The following is a 17543-nucleotide window of genomic DNA, read 5'->3' on the forward strand; positions in this document are numbered from 1 at the left end:
TCCTGGTCACCTTTCCTGCTCCTGAGGGGAGGAGGAGCTTTTATCTTCCCCAGGCACAAAGTTTGCCCAGGCCAGGGCACAACCAAAGCAGAAAGCTGCAGTTCTTCAGCTCCCTTTTTTCTATCCTTAAACTTCCCTTGGTGGGTGGGTTGGGAGGTGGAAGGTGCTGTGTCCAGGTGGGAGCTGCCATCCCAGGAGCCAGGAGTGATGCTTGGAGGGAGCTGTGCTGCAGTGGGTGTCTGGAGAGGCTCTGTCCTGCACAGCTCTGCTCTGGGTGAGGCAGCTGCTTTCCAGTGCCTTGTCCCTCCCATGGGACACGTCTGTGTTTAGGATCAGCCCCATCCCAGAGGAGAGTGGCTCCTCGTGCCTGGATTGTTTGCATGAGCTGGTTTAGCAAAAAAACCAAAACACTAAAAGCCAAGACATTTCAGCTGGATTTCCCATATTTCCCTGGCAGTGGAGGGGAGGCTGGCTGAGCTGGGGGGCTGCCTGTGGAGCCCTGCAGAGGGGCCAGATCCATGCCAGGATGTGCTGGAAGGAGGGTTTGTGCAGGGGGGTGGAGCAGAGTGAGGTGGGATGAAGCTCTGGGAGAACCATGGTGGGACAGAGCAGGGACAGGAGGTGACATAAGCTCTTGGGGTTGGCTGGGTCCCTGCACAGGTGTCCCCAAGTTCAGTGTTGTCCCCCTATGGCTGAGCAGTGTTTGGATTCCATCTCCCCCGAGGGCTCCGTGCGTTTCAGTGTTACCTTGTCAACACGAGGGGGCTCAGAGCCCCCTCCTCACCCCTCTGCCTTTCCCACCTGGGTGCCCTCTTTTTGCTTCACCTTTTTACCTGGGGCAGCCGTGGTGCTGCTCCAGGGCAGGGGGGATCCTGCTGTGACCAGCAGGTCAAATCTTGCTGCTGCCAGCACTCCTGAGAAGGGGCCTTGTGGCCAACTGGCTCCCAGCCTCTGGAGCACCAGGAATGACCATAGGCTTTTCAGAGGAGTGGGTGGGAGGGGAAGGGGGGACACCAAACCAAATTATTTGATGAATGAAGAGTAGAGTTCATTCTATTTAATTAATGTACAAAATGTGTTTGTATATAATAATAAATATTATCTCTTAACAGCTCCTGCAGTGCTGCCCCATGTCCTGCCCACGGCTGTGCTGGGCTGACGTGTGGGAGTCCTGGGGGCAGCGAGGTGAATGCTCAGTCCTGGGGGTGCCTCCCCCTGTGTCCTGGAGTTGTCACCATCTGTCCCCTTGCACTGTGCAGGGGCGGTGGCAGGGCAGAGAGCCGAGCACCGACCCTGTCCCTGGGCAGCCTCCGTGCCAGGGGAGGGACTGCAGGGCTCCGGCTCCTTCCACAGCCGCCTGTAGTGGGGTGGGGAGCTGTTCCTTAGGGGCGCAGCCTGTCCCGCTCCCCGTGCAGCGTCTCCATCCCTCACCCTCCGCCCGAGGAAGGCTCCGGTTCTGCTTTGCGGTGGTTCTGGGACCAGCCCGGTTTTGCTGCCCTGGAGCTGCTTCTCCAGAGGGAGGTGCCGGTCTCGGTCTCTCCTCCTGCCCCGTGCATGCGGGAGCTTCCTCTGCCTCCTCCTCCTCCTCCTAATCGCGGCCGTCCTGCGGCGGGGCTGAGCTGGGCCTGCGGAGGAAGGAGGGGAAGGGTTAGGGTTGCTCTCAGCCAGCCCTGGCTGCATTTGGGGAAGAGGAAAAGCAGACTTCGTCTTCCTTCGTTATCTTTATTTATGTGGTGTGGAAACAGAGCGGGTGCGCGGGGCTGAGCTCTGTCCAGGCACTGCAGGGACCTCTCGCCCCAACTCAACACCCCAAAAAAACCTCCCGGCCCTTCAAATCCCCACTGCCAGCAGAAGGGATGGGGGGAAGAGACAAAGGCCCCAGAGCTTGGGCAGCCCAGGATCTGCCCCCTCCCTTTTTAATTCCACTCCCTCTCTGAACCGGAAGAGCGGGTGGCCTGCCCTGGCCCGCCCCAGCACAGCAGCCTGGCCTGGCATGTTTTGGGGGGTCCCTGCCCCCCCAGCTCACCTCTCCCCCCGCTCTTCCTCGGTGGTCAGCGGGACGGGCAGTGTCCGGCCGCCCTTGGTGGTGCCCAGCACGGACACCAGCTCGCTCTTCCTCAGCAGCGCCGCTCGCAGCTGGTCCCGCATCTCCTGGATCTTCTCCTCCAGCTCCCGGAGCTCGTTCTCACCGGCCGCTCTGTCCAGGGGCTGCGGGGGCCGCCCGTTCCCGGGGTGCCGCGGGGACCCCTCGGCCTCGGGGGGGGCTCTGTCCAGCTGGAAGCGGACCCGCCGTGCCTCCTTCCGCAGGGCGCTCCAGGGCTGTGCCGCCGGTGCCGACCCCGGCTGGGGCTCGCACCTACGTGGGAAGAGCAGAATTGGGGTGTGGGGTCCCTCTGAATGCCCCCCGAACTCTGGGTGTTCACAGGGAGAAGGAGGAGGGCAGGGCAGGCTGAGCAGTCCCAGCTGTACCTCTGCTCCAGCTTCAGCTGCTGGCTCTTCCGCTCCTCCGTGCCCATATTCAGAGCCCGATGGATTTTCTGTGCGGAACAAGGCAAGAGTGAGCTGGGGAGTGATGGGCTGGAGGTTAACAGGCCAGGGATTAATTGGAGGGTGATGGTTCAGGGGTTAAACAGGGGTTGGTGGTCTGGGGCTGGAGAAGGGCAGGGATAGTGCGATTTATGAGGGAGCAGCGACATGGGGTTAGGGGTCTTTGGGGCTCTGTGTGAGCCCCTTCTCCCGGCCCCACCTGACTCGTGTGCAGCCAGTAATTGAATTTCTTCTTGCGCCGGATGCGGGGCAGGACCAGGCGGTAGAAGACGTGCTCGCCCAGCGAGGTGAGCAGGGAGCCGCTCAGCCCGATGCACAGCAGCACGAACAGCCCCGAGAAGTGGTAGATGCCCATCTGCAGGGTCTGCGGGCAGCAGGAGGTGTGGGCTGGGCTGCGGGGGGTGCCGGACCCCAGAGCCCCCCCCGGCCGAGGAGCCGCCGCACCTCAGTGACAGCGAAGACGCGTTTGCCGCAGGGCACCATCTTGTACCACTTGTCGTGCAGGAGGTCGATGAACCCCGAGGACTTGTAGCGGCTGATGAACTCGGAGACGTTGGAGGTCAGCGGCGAGTTCTGCGGGAGGCCGATGCCGTAGCCTGGCCCCGGTGTGGGGGGAGGAGAGAGGGGCAGTGCTGGGACGGGGGGGGGGGGATACAGCCCCCAGTGCCCACCATGGAGGGGGCACCACCCCAGCCAGATCACACACACACACAGCAGAACCCCCTTCCCACCACAGCCCCCCCAAACCTTCGATGGCGAAGGGTTTGCCCACAGTGAGCAGTTTGCAGTCGGAGTCGATGGACACCTCATAATCCAGCAGCGACTTGTCCATGATGAAGGCGTTGAGCTTGGCGGGCTCTGTCCTGTACCAGCATGGGGGGGATGCTCAGGGAGGGGCTGCTCCTCCCTTCCCTAGCATCCCCCCCAGCCTGACACCCCTCCCGGAGGTGGGGCACTCGTGTTTGTGGAGAGGGGTGTGCAAGGCTCCAAGGCTGGGACAAAAGATGCTCAGGGAGGGGTAAAAGGTGGGGGGGACCCCCTTATGCTCTCCCTGCCCCTTACTTGAGCATGGTGACGCCGTCGGGGGTGGTGGGAACGTTGTAGCGCCGCATGTACTCGTGCATCTCGGGGAAGCTCTTCTTGATGTACTCCTCAGCACTGCTCTCCCACACTGTGCCGAAGCGGAAGCCCTGTGAGGGGTGATGGAGCTGGAAGGAGGCACCAGAGCATCAGCACCCCTGGTCCCAGGAATGTGTCCCCAGCCCTGAGTCCCAGGCAGGGTGTCTGGGCTGCCCCAGAGGTGCAGCAGCTCTTGGGGTGTTTGGGAAAGGGCTTCCCCAAGATCAGCCTCAGTGGGACCTCAGCAGGAGCTCAACCCACTTCCCCCTGCCTTGCAGCTGAGGTTGGGATTAAACATACAAAGCTTTCTGCAGGTCACAAAGACGACCCACTCTTACAAATGCAGAACTGTGGCTGGAGAGCAGGAGGAAGGTGCAGAAGGAAGGACAGGACCCCCCTCAGCCCCTTCAGCCCACTCCCAGTCCATCTGAAGCAGCTGGACACTCGCCCACCTTTGGGTCATGGATGCCCGAGAGCTCCTCGAAGGTCTTGTCCCCCACCATGACAGCTGCCAGGTTGGCCGTGTAGCTGGAGAGCACCAGGAGGCAGAAGATGGCCCAGAGGTTCATGAGGAAGCGACCGGTGCAGCACTTGGGCGTCTTGCTGGAGACAGTGCGCCCAAAGAGGATGGCATAGCACAGGTTGAGGGCTGAGGAGTAGGAGAAGATCTTCATGCGGTTGCGGCCGTGGGGGGTCATTCCATAGGGGCTCTTCCACTCATAGAGGGTGAGGAAGAGCGCGGTCATGTGCAGCGCCACGAAGATTCCCACCCACATGGTCCAGTGCAGGGGCCACATGAAGGCCCCGATGGGCGATGCCGTGTCCTTGGTCCTCACCAGGATGCCCAGGCTGGTGGAGAAGAAGGGGCTGGTGAAGTCGATGACTTTGCTCCGCGCCGAGTTGATGCTGAAGGAGGTGACAGCCATGTGGGCCGTGCCACTGAGCAGGTCCCCCACCAGTCCCGTCCAGCGCCCGTTCTTCCATGCCCCGTATTTCCCATCGCCCACAATGTAGAGCTCAAAATCAAAGGCCATGTCCTCCGCCAGCTTCTCCAGCAGGTCAATGCAATACCCATAGCAGCATTTCTTGTACTCCCGTGGCACTGAGCCGTTGCCATTGCCAATCTGCTCAAAGAGGGCGTCCAGCACGGCCGAGTCGTTTGTGCCGGGGTCCAGGCAGAGCTGCCCGGCCGGGCAGTTCCCCTCCTCATCCACCTCCCTGGTGAAGACAAAGGGATGCTCCACCAAGGTCACCACCCGCAGCCGTGTACGGGCACCCTCGGCCGCATCGCCGGGGCTCCTGTGCTGCTGCTGGCTCTGCCACACGCCCTCCTCCAGCTGCAGCTTGCCATGGCTCCAGGTGCCTACTGTCATCCAGGTAGGGACCCCTTGGGAGTCCCTACGCAGGCTCCAGATGCGGAACTGCTGCTCTGGCCTCACCAGGGCTGTGTTCTCCACATGCACCAGCCCTGTCTGGCCGTGGAAGGATGTGTTGGCCAGGAACCTGCCAAGGAAAGGGTTTCACTGCTGCAGTGCTCTGTGTCAGCTGGGAGCTGGGAGTGGGACATGCCCGACCCAGGCAGGGACAAGGTCACAGAGGAGCAGCAGGATCCAGCCCCGCTGTGCTGCCCTGCAGCTCGCTGTGCTGCCAGGGCCAAATGTTATTAATATTTATAGAGCGACCGTGCTCTGGCAGTGTTAAGGAGATCTGAAGTGACACGTCCCCCCTGTGCAGTGCTAACTGTGTCCTGGGGCCTGAGCCCCATGGTGGTGGCTGCACACACTGGGGACAGCACTGCCCTGAGCCCAGGGCTCCCCTGGCTCTGCCCTTACCCCATCCCAGGTCTGGGGCAGAACCCTCCCATGCACCCCAATACCACAGAGCCAGGATGGGGGAAAAGAGGAGCCCCCAGCACCCCCTTACCGGGCAAGGAAGAGCCCTGGGGACTCGCCGCCTGCCCGGTGCCTGTCGTTGCAGTTGCCCGTGGTCTGCAGCTGTGCGGGGTCGGGTCGGCCGCGGGCAGCGAGGGCAATGGCCTGGGACACCAGTCCCACCATGTCCTGCACAAAGAGCTCCAGTGGTGGCCGGCTGACCTCCCCAAAGGCCAGCAGCCCTGGGGGCAGGCCCTCGGTCTGCAGCTCGCTGGCACTGAGAGGGAAGCCCAGCATCCAGTGGAATTCCTGTGGTGGCAGCCCCAACTCCTCGGCTGCCTGGAAAACGAGTCGAGCACGGTGCAGGTCACAGCCCAGCAGCAGCACTGGGCTGGAGAGGCTCCTGACACGGTCTCCGTGCTGCCGCAGGTAGCGGGTGGCCCTGGGCTCATCCAGGTAGCCCAGGTCCAGCACAGTGTGGAGGAAGAGCTGGGAACGTTGGGCCCAGAGGTGGAGGAAGCCATCGATGTCCCAGGGGTGGCAGAGCACCAGGCTGGTCTCCTGCCAGTCGTTGGCCTGCAGGACACTCACCAGCACATCCACCAGCGTCTCTGGTGAGCTCTGCCGGTCCATGTGGAAGTGAAAGGGACTCTGCCAACACACAAGGTTTGTGGCTGTGCCTCTGCCCATGGGAAGAACCCAGAGGCAGCACCAGACATGGGCCCACCTGTTCTGAGGTCATCCCACACTCCCAGCCCATCTCCTGCCCAGTTCCTGTGTGGGATCCACTGCCAGGACACATCCTGGGGCCCTTCTGGAGACAGAATGGAGTGGGGACTGGGGCTGAGGGCTGCAGAGCTTCCAGAGGAACCGGGGAACTTACCTTGGAGTGAAAGCTGGACCTGGGTCTGGGATAGAGCTGGGCAAGGGGCCAGGAGAGAGCTGAGATGGGAGCTGGGATAGAGCCAGGATAGGGCTGGAATAAGGGCCAAGAGGGGGCTGGAATAGAGCTGCGATGGGAGTCAGACAGCCAGGATGGGGCCCAGGATGAGGCTGGGCTAGAGGCAGTATGGAGGTGGGAGTGAGGATGGGATGGGGCCGCGGTGGGAGAGAAGACAGAGGGAGAACAGAGCCGGGATGGAGCCCGAAGGAAGTCGAGATGCAGCAAGGATGAGTGCTTGGGATTCGGTATTGGAGCTGAAATCGGAGCCGGGATCGGGATCGCGATCGGAGGCAGGTCCGAGCCGGGAGGAGGACCCGCGGAACACAGTCGGTATGGAGTCGGGAGGGGAATCGGGATGGAGCTGATAGGGATCCGGAGCGGGGATCAGGACAGGAGCGCGGACGGAGCCGGGACGGGAGCGGGGGACGGGAGCCGCGTCCCCGTGCAGCGCCGGCGCTGCGGGTCTCACCTGCGCTCGGAAAGGCAGCGGCCAGCGGGTGTCCAGGATGCTGACGAAGGGGACCTGGAGGGCGGCGGCGAGGAAGTCGAGCTGGAGCAGCTCCCGGCGGGAGCGGGGCAGCGCCAGGACGGCGGCCACGCCGCGCCCCGCCAGCGCCCCGCACAGCCACCGCGCCAGCGAGCCGGGTCCCGCGCCGCCGGGCCGCCCCCCACCACCTCCAGGCTGAGGTTGTGGGGCAGCGTCACCGCCCCGGGGCTCCCTGCGGGGCCGCCACCGGCGGCTCGGGCCAGCGCGGCGCGGAGCCGGGCGCGGGCGGGCGCGGGCGGCAGCAGCGCCCCGAGGCGCACGGTGGGTCCGGAGCCGGGGCCGGGGCCGGGGCCGGGGCCGGGGGGGGCCGGGACGCGGCAGGGATGCGGGTGTCCCCCCGCCGCCCCCAGCGCCGCCGCCAGCAGCCAGAGCGCCCGCAGCCCCGCCATGCACCCCGCACCGGCCCCGCTGCTCTGCGCTCCTCCGGCTACGGGCAGGGACCCCAGCCGGGTCCCGCCGGAGTCCCCCCTCCCCGGGTAGCGCCGAGGCCCCGCAGCCCCCGGTGCGCGGTGGGTCACGCCGGACCCGGCCCACGCAGCGCCGGACCCGCCCGCAGCCGCCCCGTCCACGCCCACGCACGGCGCGGGTTCCCCCCTCCCCGCACCCCGCAGCAGTGGGGCCCCCACCCCACCCGCGCGGTGCTGCCGTCCGAGGGCTGCGACCCTCGGGTCCCCCGGCACAGAGATGCCCGCTGATCCCGGGGTCGTCCCGGCTACCTCTGGACCACTGAGATGTTCCTCCTCTTCCTCCTCCTCCTCCGGCCCCCAGCGAAAGTCCCCTCGGGTCGGTCCCCGAGCCGGGAACTGCCGCCTCCATCCTGGTAAAGGCCCCACCCCGATCTCTATCCCTCCACAATCTGAGGCGCAGCTTCCACATCGGGGGGTCCCGAGGCTGGGCGGTTCCACGGCTGAGAGATTCCTCCTGCTGCATGGGGAATGGGTGAAGGGAAGCAGCAGTGAAGCCTTCCTCTGCTGAGGGAGGAGATGTGGGGTCACCCTCCTCATCCTCACCAGGGAAACTGAGGCGCAACCCAGCCCAAGGGTCCCTGCCACCGGCACATAAACACCAGCAACCAGAGCTGGAGCCACGCTAAATTAATAAGGAAAAACGAAGGATGGAGCCAAAATCCATCTGGCAAAAAGTATTGATTCATGTAATATCGATAAATGTAATGAGTCACAGCTAATGAATTCCCCTGCTGAGCCGGACCTGCAGGGAGGGCAGCACAAATCCTGCCAGAGCACGGAGGGTCATGGGGTGCTGCTCTCCCCCTGACCACAGGGCCCCTGGCAGCTTATTCTTACAGGGATAAACACAGGACAGCCCCCACTGTCCATGCAGAAGGGGCAGCAGGATCTTGGAATGAAAAAGCCCCCCCCAAGCACCAGGCACAGCACAGGGGGGGCTCTCTGGGAAGCCCCATCCTCCCTTCTCTAAGTGCAGCACCACAACAGGAACTCCACTGGGAGGACTGGGAAAGTGTGGGATGACTGGGAGAGCTGGGGTCAGGGCTTGGCTGGGGGCTGCATCCCCTGGGGGTCCCTGCAGCAGGGATGTGCTCCCACCTCTTGCCTCACCACAGCCCCTGGCTCCAGGCTGCAGCTGATGACTGTTGATCCAAAGCGATGGGAGGAAGAGGAGGAGCAGGAGAGGAAGGGAAAGGAACAGACTCCAGTGATTAAGCTAAAAGCATCTTCTCGGGAACTGGCGGGAGCTGGGGATGCTCGGATGCTCCGGTTTTAAAATGCACTTTAAATCATCTGCACTTGGTGTATTGAATGGGGTGGGGGATGACACAGAGGGATGGTCAGGGGACACCCCGTAGGGACAGGGAGGGACCCCTGGGGTGAAGGCAACTGGGCAGTTTGGGGATAAGGAAGCACTTGCCCACTCCCACTGGGCAGCCCCAGGGATGCAGTGATAGGTGGTCAATGTCTGTGGCCATGCAAGGGTTGTTAAAGAAACCAACGTGGGCAGCTTTCACTATAAAAAACAAATCTTTTATGTAAAAAATAAACCTAAACAAAACCCACAACCCCCGCTGCCATGCTGTGACAATACAAAAGGCCGAGTCCCCAAACACCGTGAAAACAGAGTCGGTAGATCCAAATATATATAAATTGTTGACAGATGAGATTGGAAATAGCACCTTGCTGGTCCCCCACCCCTCCCCAGAGTGACCCTGCGCCTCAAAACCACCATCTGTGCTCTAAATCCAGAGAAACCCCAGGCCCTGCCTGCCAGATGGAGCAGGAGCCCAATTCTAAGCCCTGGTAGCCTGGGACCCCCCACCTGTCGCAGCAGCCCCCCTCAGGTTGCACCTGAGCTGCTCAGCCCCTGCTGTCCAGAGCACAGGATCCAGTGGCACTGAGCAGAAATCCCCAGGACAGGGTGGGCAGAAGGGGGTCTCCAAAACCCAATCTCAAATCGGTATTGAGAGGAAAACACTTTTTTGTCTGCACTGCAGGGTCAAGTAACGAAAAGAAACAAAAAAAGGGGCAGGGGGAAGAGACGAGGAATGAGCAGGAGCTGCATCCTGAGCCCTCCCAGGAGCCTGAGCTCCTCCTGCAGCGGCCGCCCGAGATCCCCCCGGCCCCGAATCGGGGTGAACACGGTCCCTGTGCTGCCCCCTCGCCGGTCTCAGTCCCGTGTCACGGAGCAGGCGGCGGCGTGTGCCGGGTCAGGGGAAGGTGAGCCGGGTGCTCGCAGCCGGCTGGGCGGTGCCCGAGGGTGGGCGGGTTCCTCCCCAGGAGCCGGACAGGGAGAGGCGGAGGGGTGCGAGGGCGGGGGCAGCCTCTTCACTTGGCTGGTTTGGTGATGATGCGAGTGGAGAAGTCAAAGAGGTCCTTGTTGATTTTCCGGAGGTTGCTCACCTCCTCCTCCAGCTCGCTCACCTGGATTGTCAGGTGCTCCTGGTCTCCCACCAGGTTCTGTGACAGGAAAACACAACAGGTAGGTGTCAGGGCCTCAGCTCTGACAGGCACAGGCTGCTGCTCTGTCCCCAGCAATAAACCCCAAACCCTTAGGTCCCCTCCCTCCTCCTCCTCAAAGTGCAGCCCCTCCTCCTCATGTCACCAGCAGATTTCAGGGCTCTTTTCCCTGTTCCCAAGTTACTCGGGCCCTCATGAGTCAGATCAGCTGACAAGGATCCCCCTCAATGGGTCTGTACCCAATTCCCAGCCTGGGAGCAGCTCTCACCTTTTCCCTCGTGGAGTACATCTGCGAGTACATCTTCTCTGCCTTCTCCAGGTAGCTCTGCCCAGGCTCCTGCAGAGACCAGAATGGAAGGGTTGGCAGAGCAGACACAGAGCCTCTCCCATGCCCCTGGACTGGGTTCCCCATGGGAGGGACCCTGGGAAATCCTGCTGTCCCCTCTGCCATGCAAACAGTCCCAATCCATCAGCTCTGGCAGGACTGTCACTTTCACTCGCCCACAGGCAGACACTGGCAGAGAGAAGCAGCTCTGGGACCACTGGCAGAGAGGCTGGAATGGGCAGGACACTGATGGTGTGTGACCCCTCCCTGCCTGGGGACAACCAAGGAAATGGTGGGACAGCAGAGCCAGCCCACGCTGCAGCACGGGGCTGGGAGAACAAATGACTGCAGCAGCCAGGATGGGGAGAAAGCAGGGACAGGTTTCACCAGCTAGAGGAGAAGCTTTGCTCTAGCACAGCCCCTCCTGGATGTCTGTCCCCCCTCCCCAGAGCCCAGTGGCCCCAGTACCTGCTGGTGCAGCCCCAGGCGCAGCGTCACCCCCTCGGTGGCCGGCTCGTCGCTGCTCTCGGTGCCGTGCAGGTGCCGGCTGAACTTGGGCAGGGGCACGCTGGGCTTCCCATCGGGGCTGAACATGTTGGCAGGGGCCAGCACGATGAAGGCATTTGTCACTGGACCTGTGATGGCACAGAGGGGACAGGTCAGGCTGCATCCTGGTGGGTTTGAGAGGCAGGGCCCTGAGAACAGCGAGCATGGCCCTGGCACAGGCAGTGGACAGGATTCTCCATCCTCCCCAGCAGCTCTCCCTGCCTGGGGCTGCAGCTCTCCTGGCCTGGGGGAGCTCCCCTCACCCTGAGCTGCCATCCATCAGCAGCACATCACACTCTCTCAATGGCAGAGCTGAATAGCACGTTAATTACTGCATTTACCCTCGGCTGCTGCCACCCTCTCCCAGCTCCTGCTCGCTGGGAGCTCCCACTGCTGTCCCCCACACCCTGCCAGGCACAGCAGCCCCAGCCCCCCTCCAGCTTGGCCTCTGCTACCACAGCCTGGCCATCCATTTCCCCTGGCTAAAGGCAAAGGTGAAGATGATCCACATGCACCTGAGAGGGGGCTGCCAGTGCCGTGGAGAAGGGTGTGGGGTGAGGGAGGGGACATGGTGGGGCCTAGGGAGGCCTGGAGCTGATGGAGGATTTTGGTCTCTGCAGAGCAGACAGGCACAAGCAGCTCTGACACGGACGAGGGCTCTGTCACCACCATTTACTCCTCCAGAGCCTGCTCCTAAATCTGTTCCTCCCAGGATCCAAGGCTGGGTCCCACCAGCAGAGCAGCAGCTCTGCTGAGTGCCTGGCCCCAGAGCTGCTCCTGCCAGTTCTGATGGCTTCACTCCCTCCTTAAAGATCAGACGTTTGTGCTCCTGAGGCAAGTGCCCACCAGTGAGATTCCCACTGCACTGGCAGCTCATGCAGCAGTTCAAAAGGAAAGGTGGAAAGGAGAAAATATTGGGAAAGAACCCAGAGTTCCCCAAACCTGGTCACCACCCAGCCACAGCCACTCTGGGGCCCCAGTGCAGATGGAAATCCTGTACCAGATCACCTTGCCCCAAGGCCTGGGGCAGCAGGCAGTGTGTGACCCTGGGCCAGCCTGGGCATGGGGACTAGGCTTAGCTGGGGGGAAATAAATAACCCAGCTTCCAAGGCAGAGCTGCCAGCAGCATACATCAGCCAGAGCATCCCAGGAAGGCCCTGCAGGACTGAGCCCTCAGGGATGCTCTGTGCCACGCTGTGTTTGCAGAAACAAGGACAGAGCTCGTGTGGCAGGATGGGAATTGAGGCCTGGAGAGATTTGGGGGCAGCACTGGCTCCCAGCCTCATCCCACAGGTCTCCTGCTTCCCCCTGAGTAGTGCCAGCCACACAGAGTGACTGGGAGCAGCCCTGCCTGGCCAGCACTGCCACAGCTCATTACCCAGGAGCAGCAGCCTGACTTCTCAAAGTCCACCCGCTCTGCCCCCACCAAGGACAAGCCACCCTTGGTGGCACAGCCCACTGTGCCTGGCCTGCCTGCCTGGCCCTGAGCCACACTCCAGCTCCTTGGATTTATTTGCAGCAGTGTTGAGGGGAGGGCAGTGGGTCCTGTGTGCCCCCAGCAAGCAGAGGGACCATGCTGTCCTGAGGACACTGGGCCAGGGGCTGCTGTCACAACACCACGTCAGAGCTCTGTCACCTCTGCCTTGGGGAGGGAGCAGGACACACTGGAGGGGCAGCAGGGACAGACCTTGCTGGGGGGCTCATGTCACTGCTCAGAAGAGGGGGCTGGGTTGGGGCAGCAGATTTCCACACCCTGGGAGGCTGCAGGGCCCCGTGGGGGACTCCAGACTCAGGGCACAGCTTGGGGGTGCTGGCTCCCAGCCCATTCCTGAGCACACACAGCACAGTGCAGTCATGCCAGTGCCAAGGCTGCCAGGGAAACCAAACCCTGCCCCAGCAGAGACTGAAGAGCACCCACAGCTCAGGGTCAGCCTGGTTCTGCTCCTCCTGGGAAGAGCCTGGTGCATCCATTCTTCCCTGCAGCCTCAGGAGGACTCCAATGCCCGGCTCAGAGCCAAAGCCTGGCCCCCCCTCCTTGGATGACTCACAGCTCCATTTGGTCTGTTTTCACCCTCTAGTGCCAGCGGCGCCAGGCTGGATGGACGCTGCAGTGGGTCCCAATTAGAGATGGTCCTTGGCAGCCAAAGGGAAGAGGAAAAGGGTCTGCAGGCAGACTGGCTTCCAGAGACTGCCCTGAGGCAGCAGCTCAACCACCACAGAGGAACAGAGTTTGGCTTTCCCCACCACCTTTGGGAGGGGTTTGGGCCGTGCCCAAGGCAGCCCCACTGGTCACTGCAGCACCAGGGGCCAGAAATCACCACAGCTTGGGGAGGAACACAGTCAGCAACAGGAGGGGTAAATCCCCCATTGCTTTGAGGTAGCTGAGGCACCCAACTGCTGCTCCTGCAATTTACTGGTGCCATCAAACCAAAATCCCAGACGGCTGCTCATATGGGATTCACTTCAGGCCCCATGAGCTCACAGGCACTTACTGCTGGGGTCACAGAGCTGTCTCCCCTCCAGACACAGCTGGGGTGCATGTGGGGTGACTGCTGCCTTGGGAAAACAAGGAGGATCCTGTGTGGCCTCAGCGACAGGGTGAAATCCATGACTCACTCCTGACAGTGCACAGGGGGTTGTTAACACATGAGGCAAGGTCACGGCACCACTCCAGACAGCCAAAGCTCCCTCCAACGCCTCTGCCCTTCCCAGGGTGTGAACCAAGGGGCAGAAACACACCTGCAGTGCCCAGGGCAGCACAGGTGAGACAGCAGCAGCCTCTGGCAGTGAGGATCCTGGAGATAAGGACATTCCTACCTTTGTGATTCATCGTCTTCAGGCACTGCTTGCTCTGGATGTCCCACAGCCGGACGGTTTCGTCGTGAGAGCCCGAGAGCAGGAGGCTGCCGTCTGTGGAGACTGACAGACATGTCACCTGGTTCCTGGAATGGGGAAGAGGATGTTTAAACTCAGGATGACCCCAGGACTGCCAGAAGCTGGTGAGGTGGGCAGATGGTGGCTGGCAGGTATGTCTGGTTCCTCACCTGTGCCCTTTAAAGACCTTCCCGTTGTCCCGCTCTGTCTGGAAGGTCCGGTCTCTCTGTACCGGCTGCAGAAATGAAGGAAGGAAAAAAGGAAGGGAGAGGGGTTAACATTCAGGAAGGCTGAACCCAGCAGGTTCATCACCATGTCTGGAGGGGGCAGACATAGGGGAACCAGGTCCTCCTGTGCTCTGGCAGGTCACAGCAGTTGCAGTGGGGAGATGACAGTGTCTCGGGGTGACAGGGCACACACTCACCCAGGAGCAGAGGTCGACCTGGAAGATGGACCCATCCATGCCCCCACAGAACATGTGGTACTCAGAGAGGTCCAGAGTCACAGCCATGATCCCCACGTCGAAGAGAACGGAAAGCAGGAGCTCCCCAGATGAGATTTCCCAGAGCTGGAGTGAGAGGGAACAGGAGAATCAGGGGTGAGAATGTTAATGGCAGGATTGGAGCAACACTGACATCCTGGCATCCCACACTGGCTGTGGCTGGGAAACTCAGACCAAGGCAGAACCAAGGCAGAACCCAGGATCAGCCTCTCTGTGAGCAGGAGAGAAGTTTCCCAGGCAGCTTTAAAACAGTTTGAACGCTGTCTGTGTCCATCCTGCCCCCAGGGCATCCCCTGCCCCACAGGCTCCAGCCTGCTCCTCTCCCTGTGGACATCAGCAATGGCAAACACAGGAGCTGACCCTATTCCCAGGACAACAGGGACTGCAGCAGTCCAGCCTGGGGGCAGGTGCAGAGAAACTGCTGTTGTTGGAGAGGCAGAGCTCAGGTCTGGCAGCTCTGAGTCATTGCAGAGACAGCCAAGAAATTAAAGCCACTGCAACCCGACAAAGCTTCGGGACAGCTTGGGGACAGGGACAGCTTCCTGCCACCTGGCAGGAGCCTGGCTTTGACCCTGCAGGGTCTGGCACCTCTGAAATGAGCCTCACCTTGGCTGTCTGGTCGAGGGAGGCGGTGGCAGCCCGTGCCAGGGGCCCTCCAAAGCCGCAGCACAGGTCGGTGATGGGGAGGCTGTGCCGGGACCAGACGTGCCGGGGGTCAGGGATCTGGGAGGGCTCTGCCTGCAACACGCTGTGAGGAGAGCAGAGACAGCTGGGTCAGCCAGGACAGAGCCCCACAGGGAGCTGGGCCAGGCTCTGCTCACACTGGGAATGCTTCTCTTGGCTGCAGGGACCAAGTGGGACACAAGAGCTGCTGGCAACCGTGGCTCTCGTGCTGAGATCCCTATCCCAAAGGGACAAAGACCCTCAGTAAAGGGCACAATCCCCTCTGTGTCACCCAGGGAAAGAAGTCAGAGCCATATGCCTGTTCCCAAGAAGCCCAAGTAAGACCCCAAGGAAAAGCTCCCTGCCCACATGGCAGGCACAGAGCCAGCTGTGGGCTTAGAAGGATCTCCAAAATCCCTGTGCCTCCTAGCCCCCTTACTTGTAGAGGTTCCACACCAGGGCCAGGCAGTCCTTGGCCCCTGAGAGGAAGTGGCTGCTGTCATCAGTGAAGCAGAGGCACGTGAGGTCCTGGTAGTGTCGGTTCAGGATGGCGAGGAGGTTCCCGTTGGACACCTGCAGCCAGGAGAAAGGCAGGAGGGTGTCAGGGATAATGTAGTGCCCTGCCCTTGGTGCACTGAGGGGAGAAGGGTGGGTTCTGACACCCACATAAGCTTGTTGGCACCTCAGGACAGTGACTGACATCACTGAGGTACAGCTGGAACAGCCTGGACTCAGGATCACAGGGAAATTCAGCACACAGCAGTGGGAGAGGTCCTGGCACATCAACTCTGGAACCCAGTGACCCAGAGCTGTTCCTCTGGTCAAGTCACAAGTGTGCAATAAAGATTTCTTGTTCACTCTTAATATTCATATTACTTTGGTGGCTTCTTCCCTCCTCCCACAGGTCCCACGGGGGTTATAAGAGCTGCAGGACACCCCAGGGGTGGGTCATGTTCCTGGGCCAGCAGAGGCTTTAGGGTGGACAAGGAATTCCCCAAAGCCAGAGCATTTCTTATTAAAAGGCAGCACTGCAGAAAGGGAGGGAACCAAGAAGAGAAAAAGCCTCAAATAAAATAAGAGTCTACTTCTTCCCATGGTCTGAATTACACCAAAAGCTCAAACCAAACCTCAATTCAAGGATTTTCATGGACAGCACAAAAACAGGGCTCTAGGGGCTGGTTCCAGCTCCATGATGGTTTCCATGGAGCCTCTCCAATGTGCCAGAGGGACAGTGCTATACTCTGGAACACATCTATGGGTGATGGGAGCTGGAGCAGGACCCAGCTTGGAGCATCACAGGCAGCAGCTCCCACTGCAGGCTCAACCTGAGGAATTTTATTCCAGCGCTGCTACAAATCACAGTGATACAAATAAACCCTGATGGGGTCAGGCAGAGCCACCCACACCATGAGGCTCAAACATCCCCTGGCACAGGGAGCTCTGCAGGTGAGGCATCCTGGGGTTTAATCCCAGGCTCAGCACAAGCTAGTGCTTTTATTTCCTTAATAGTATGTTGGGAATGCAGCGTAATCCCAAATAATCCAGCAGTAATTAACCAGCAGGACAATGACCAGAGCACAGCAGGGGCTGCTGGCACCCTGGGCACACACAAATATGCAGCTGAAACGTGGGAGAAGTGCTGAAGGAACAACAAGTCCTGTGCTGCTGCCTCAGGGGTGCATGCCTGATCCCTAAATCTTGGAGATGCTTGCAAGAGGAGAAGGATTTCTCCCACTCCTACTTGGATAAGCTGCCCCATGGACTGCAGGCAGCACAGCCTTTGCCTGCTGTGGCACCCCAGGACCAGAATTTACAGACACTTGAGGGATGGGGACAGTCCCTGAGTGTCCAGGGTGTGAGTCTGCGTGGCCCTGAGCTCCCCAAACCCCCCGTACCTCCCACAGGTAGATGCTCTCGGCGACCCCCGCCAGGATGTAGAGCCCGTTGGGAGAGGCTGTCAGGCAGGTCACGGGCCCGGGACAGATGATCTTCTGCTGCAGCTGGTCCTGGGGCAGAGAGAGGAATCAGAGAGGGGAAGGGGCTGCAAGCAGAGCCCCCCGACCTGGGGGCCCAGGGGGAGCTCTGAGGGGTCTCAAGACAGGGATGGGGGTTGGAATGGAGGGAGGGGGGGCTGAGGGTCTAACTGGGGACAGCGGGGGTTCTCTGTGCAGAGAGGGGCCATGGGGGTCTCCGCAGAGACCTTCCTTCATGGAATCTCCATGAAGGGAGAGACCATGGGGGGTCTTTGTGGAGAGGTCTGACTATGGATCTGGGGGGGCTCTCTGGGCGGAGTGGCTCCTCCTCACAGGACCGGGAGATCTGCAGGGAGAGTGGCTCCATCACAAGCCCCACGGGGCGCAGAGTCCCCCCGCGAGACCCGGGGGCGTCCCCCGAGCCGAGGCCGCCCGGGCCCGCCCGCCGCGCCGGTACCTTCCTCTGGAGCTCCCAGACGTTGATGTAGCTCTTGCCGAGCTGGGCCCCCAGCAGGTGCTCGCCGCCCAGCAGTGCCAACCCGCGCGGGCCGCTGTTGCCGCCGCGGTAGCCGGGCAGGGCAGAGCCCGTGTGCAGCTCCCAGACCGAGCAGTTGCAGAGCGGCCCCGCCGCGTCCGACACCAGCGCCACCTCCATGGGCGCCGCCATCTTCGCGGTCCGCCAGGGCCACAGAGAGCGCGGCCG

At 61.5% G+C, this 17543-nt stretch overlaps 2 protein-coding genes across 2 annotated transcripts; both read right to left on the reverse strand.

Moving 5' to 3' along the window:
• Positions 1-1211: 1211 nt before the first annotated feature.
• On the reverse strand, positions 1212-7416 carry GRIN3B (glutamate ionotropic receptor NMDA type subunit 3B; the record flags this gene model as incomplete). Its single annotated transcript, XM_079328696.1, is given in 11 exon segments — positions 1212-1625; positions 2027-2356; positions 2470-2537; positions 2747-2911; positions 2992-3143; positions 3295-3410; positions 3610-3755; positions 4119-5169; positions 5590-6188; positions 6950-7122; positions 7125-7416. Coding segments are annotated over 11 exon segments (3129 nt in total). The 3' UTR covers positions 1212-1588.
• A 1589-nt stretch (positions 7417-9005) lies between these two features.
• WDR18 (WD repeat domain 18) lies at positions 9006-17543 on the reverse strand. The gene is made up of 10 exons (XM_079328124.1): positions 17298-17543; positions 16763-16873; positions 15307-15440; positions 14811-14952; positions 14127-14270; positions 13873-13937; positions 13646-13770; positions 10751-10917; positions 10226-10294; positions 9006-9957 (listed from the first exon to the last, which is right to left on the reverse strand). The coding sequence occupies exons 1-10, from the start codon at positions 17505-17507 to the stop codon at positions 9826-9828; spliced, it is 1299 nt and encodes a 432-aa protein (XP_079184250.1). The 5' UTR covers positions 17508-17543; the 3' UTR covers positions 9006-9825.

Source organism: Erithacus rubecula (assembly GCF_903797595.1).
Source record: "Erithacus rubecula genome assembly, chromosome: 28".
Classification (NCBI taxonomy): domain Eukaryota; kingdom Metazoa; phylum Chordata; class Aves; order Passeriformes; family Muscicapidae; genus Erithacus; species Erithacus rubecula.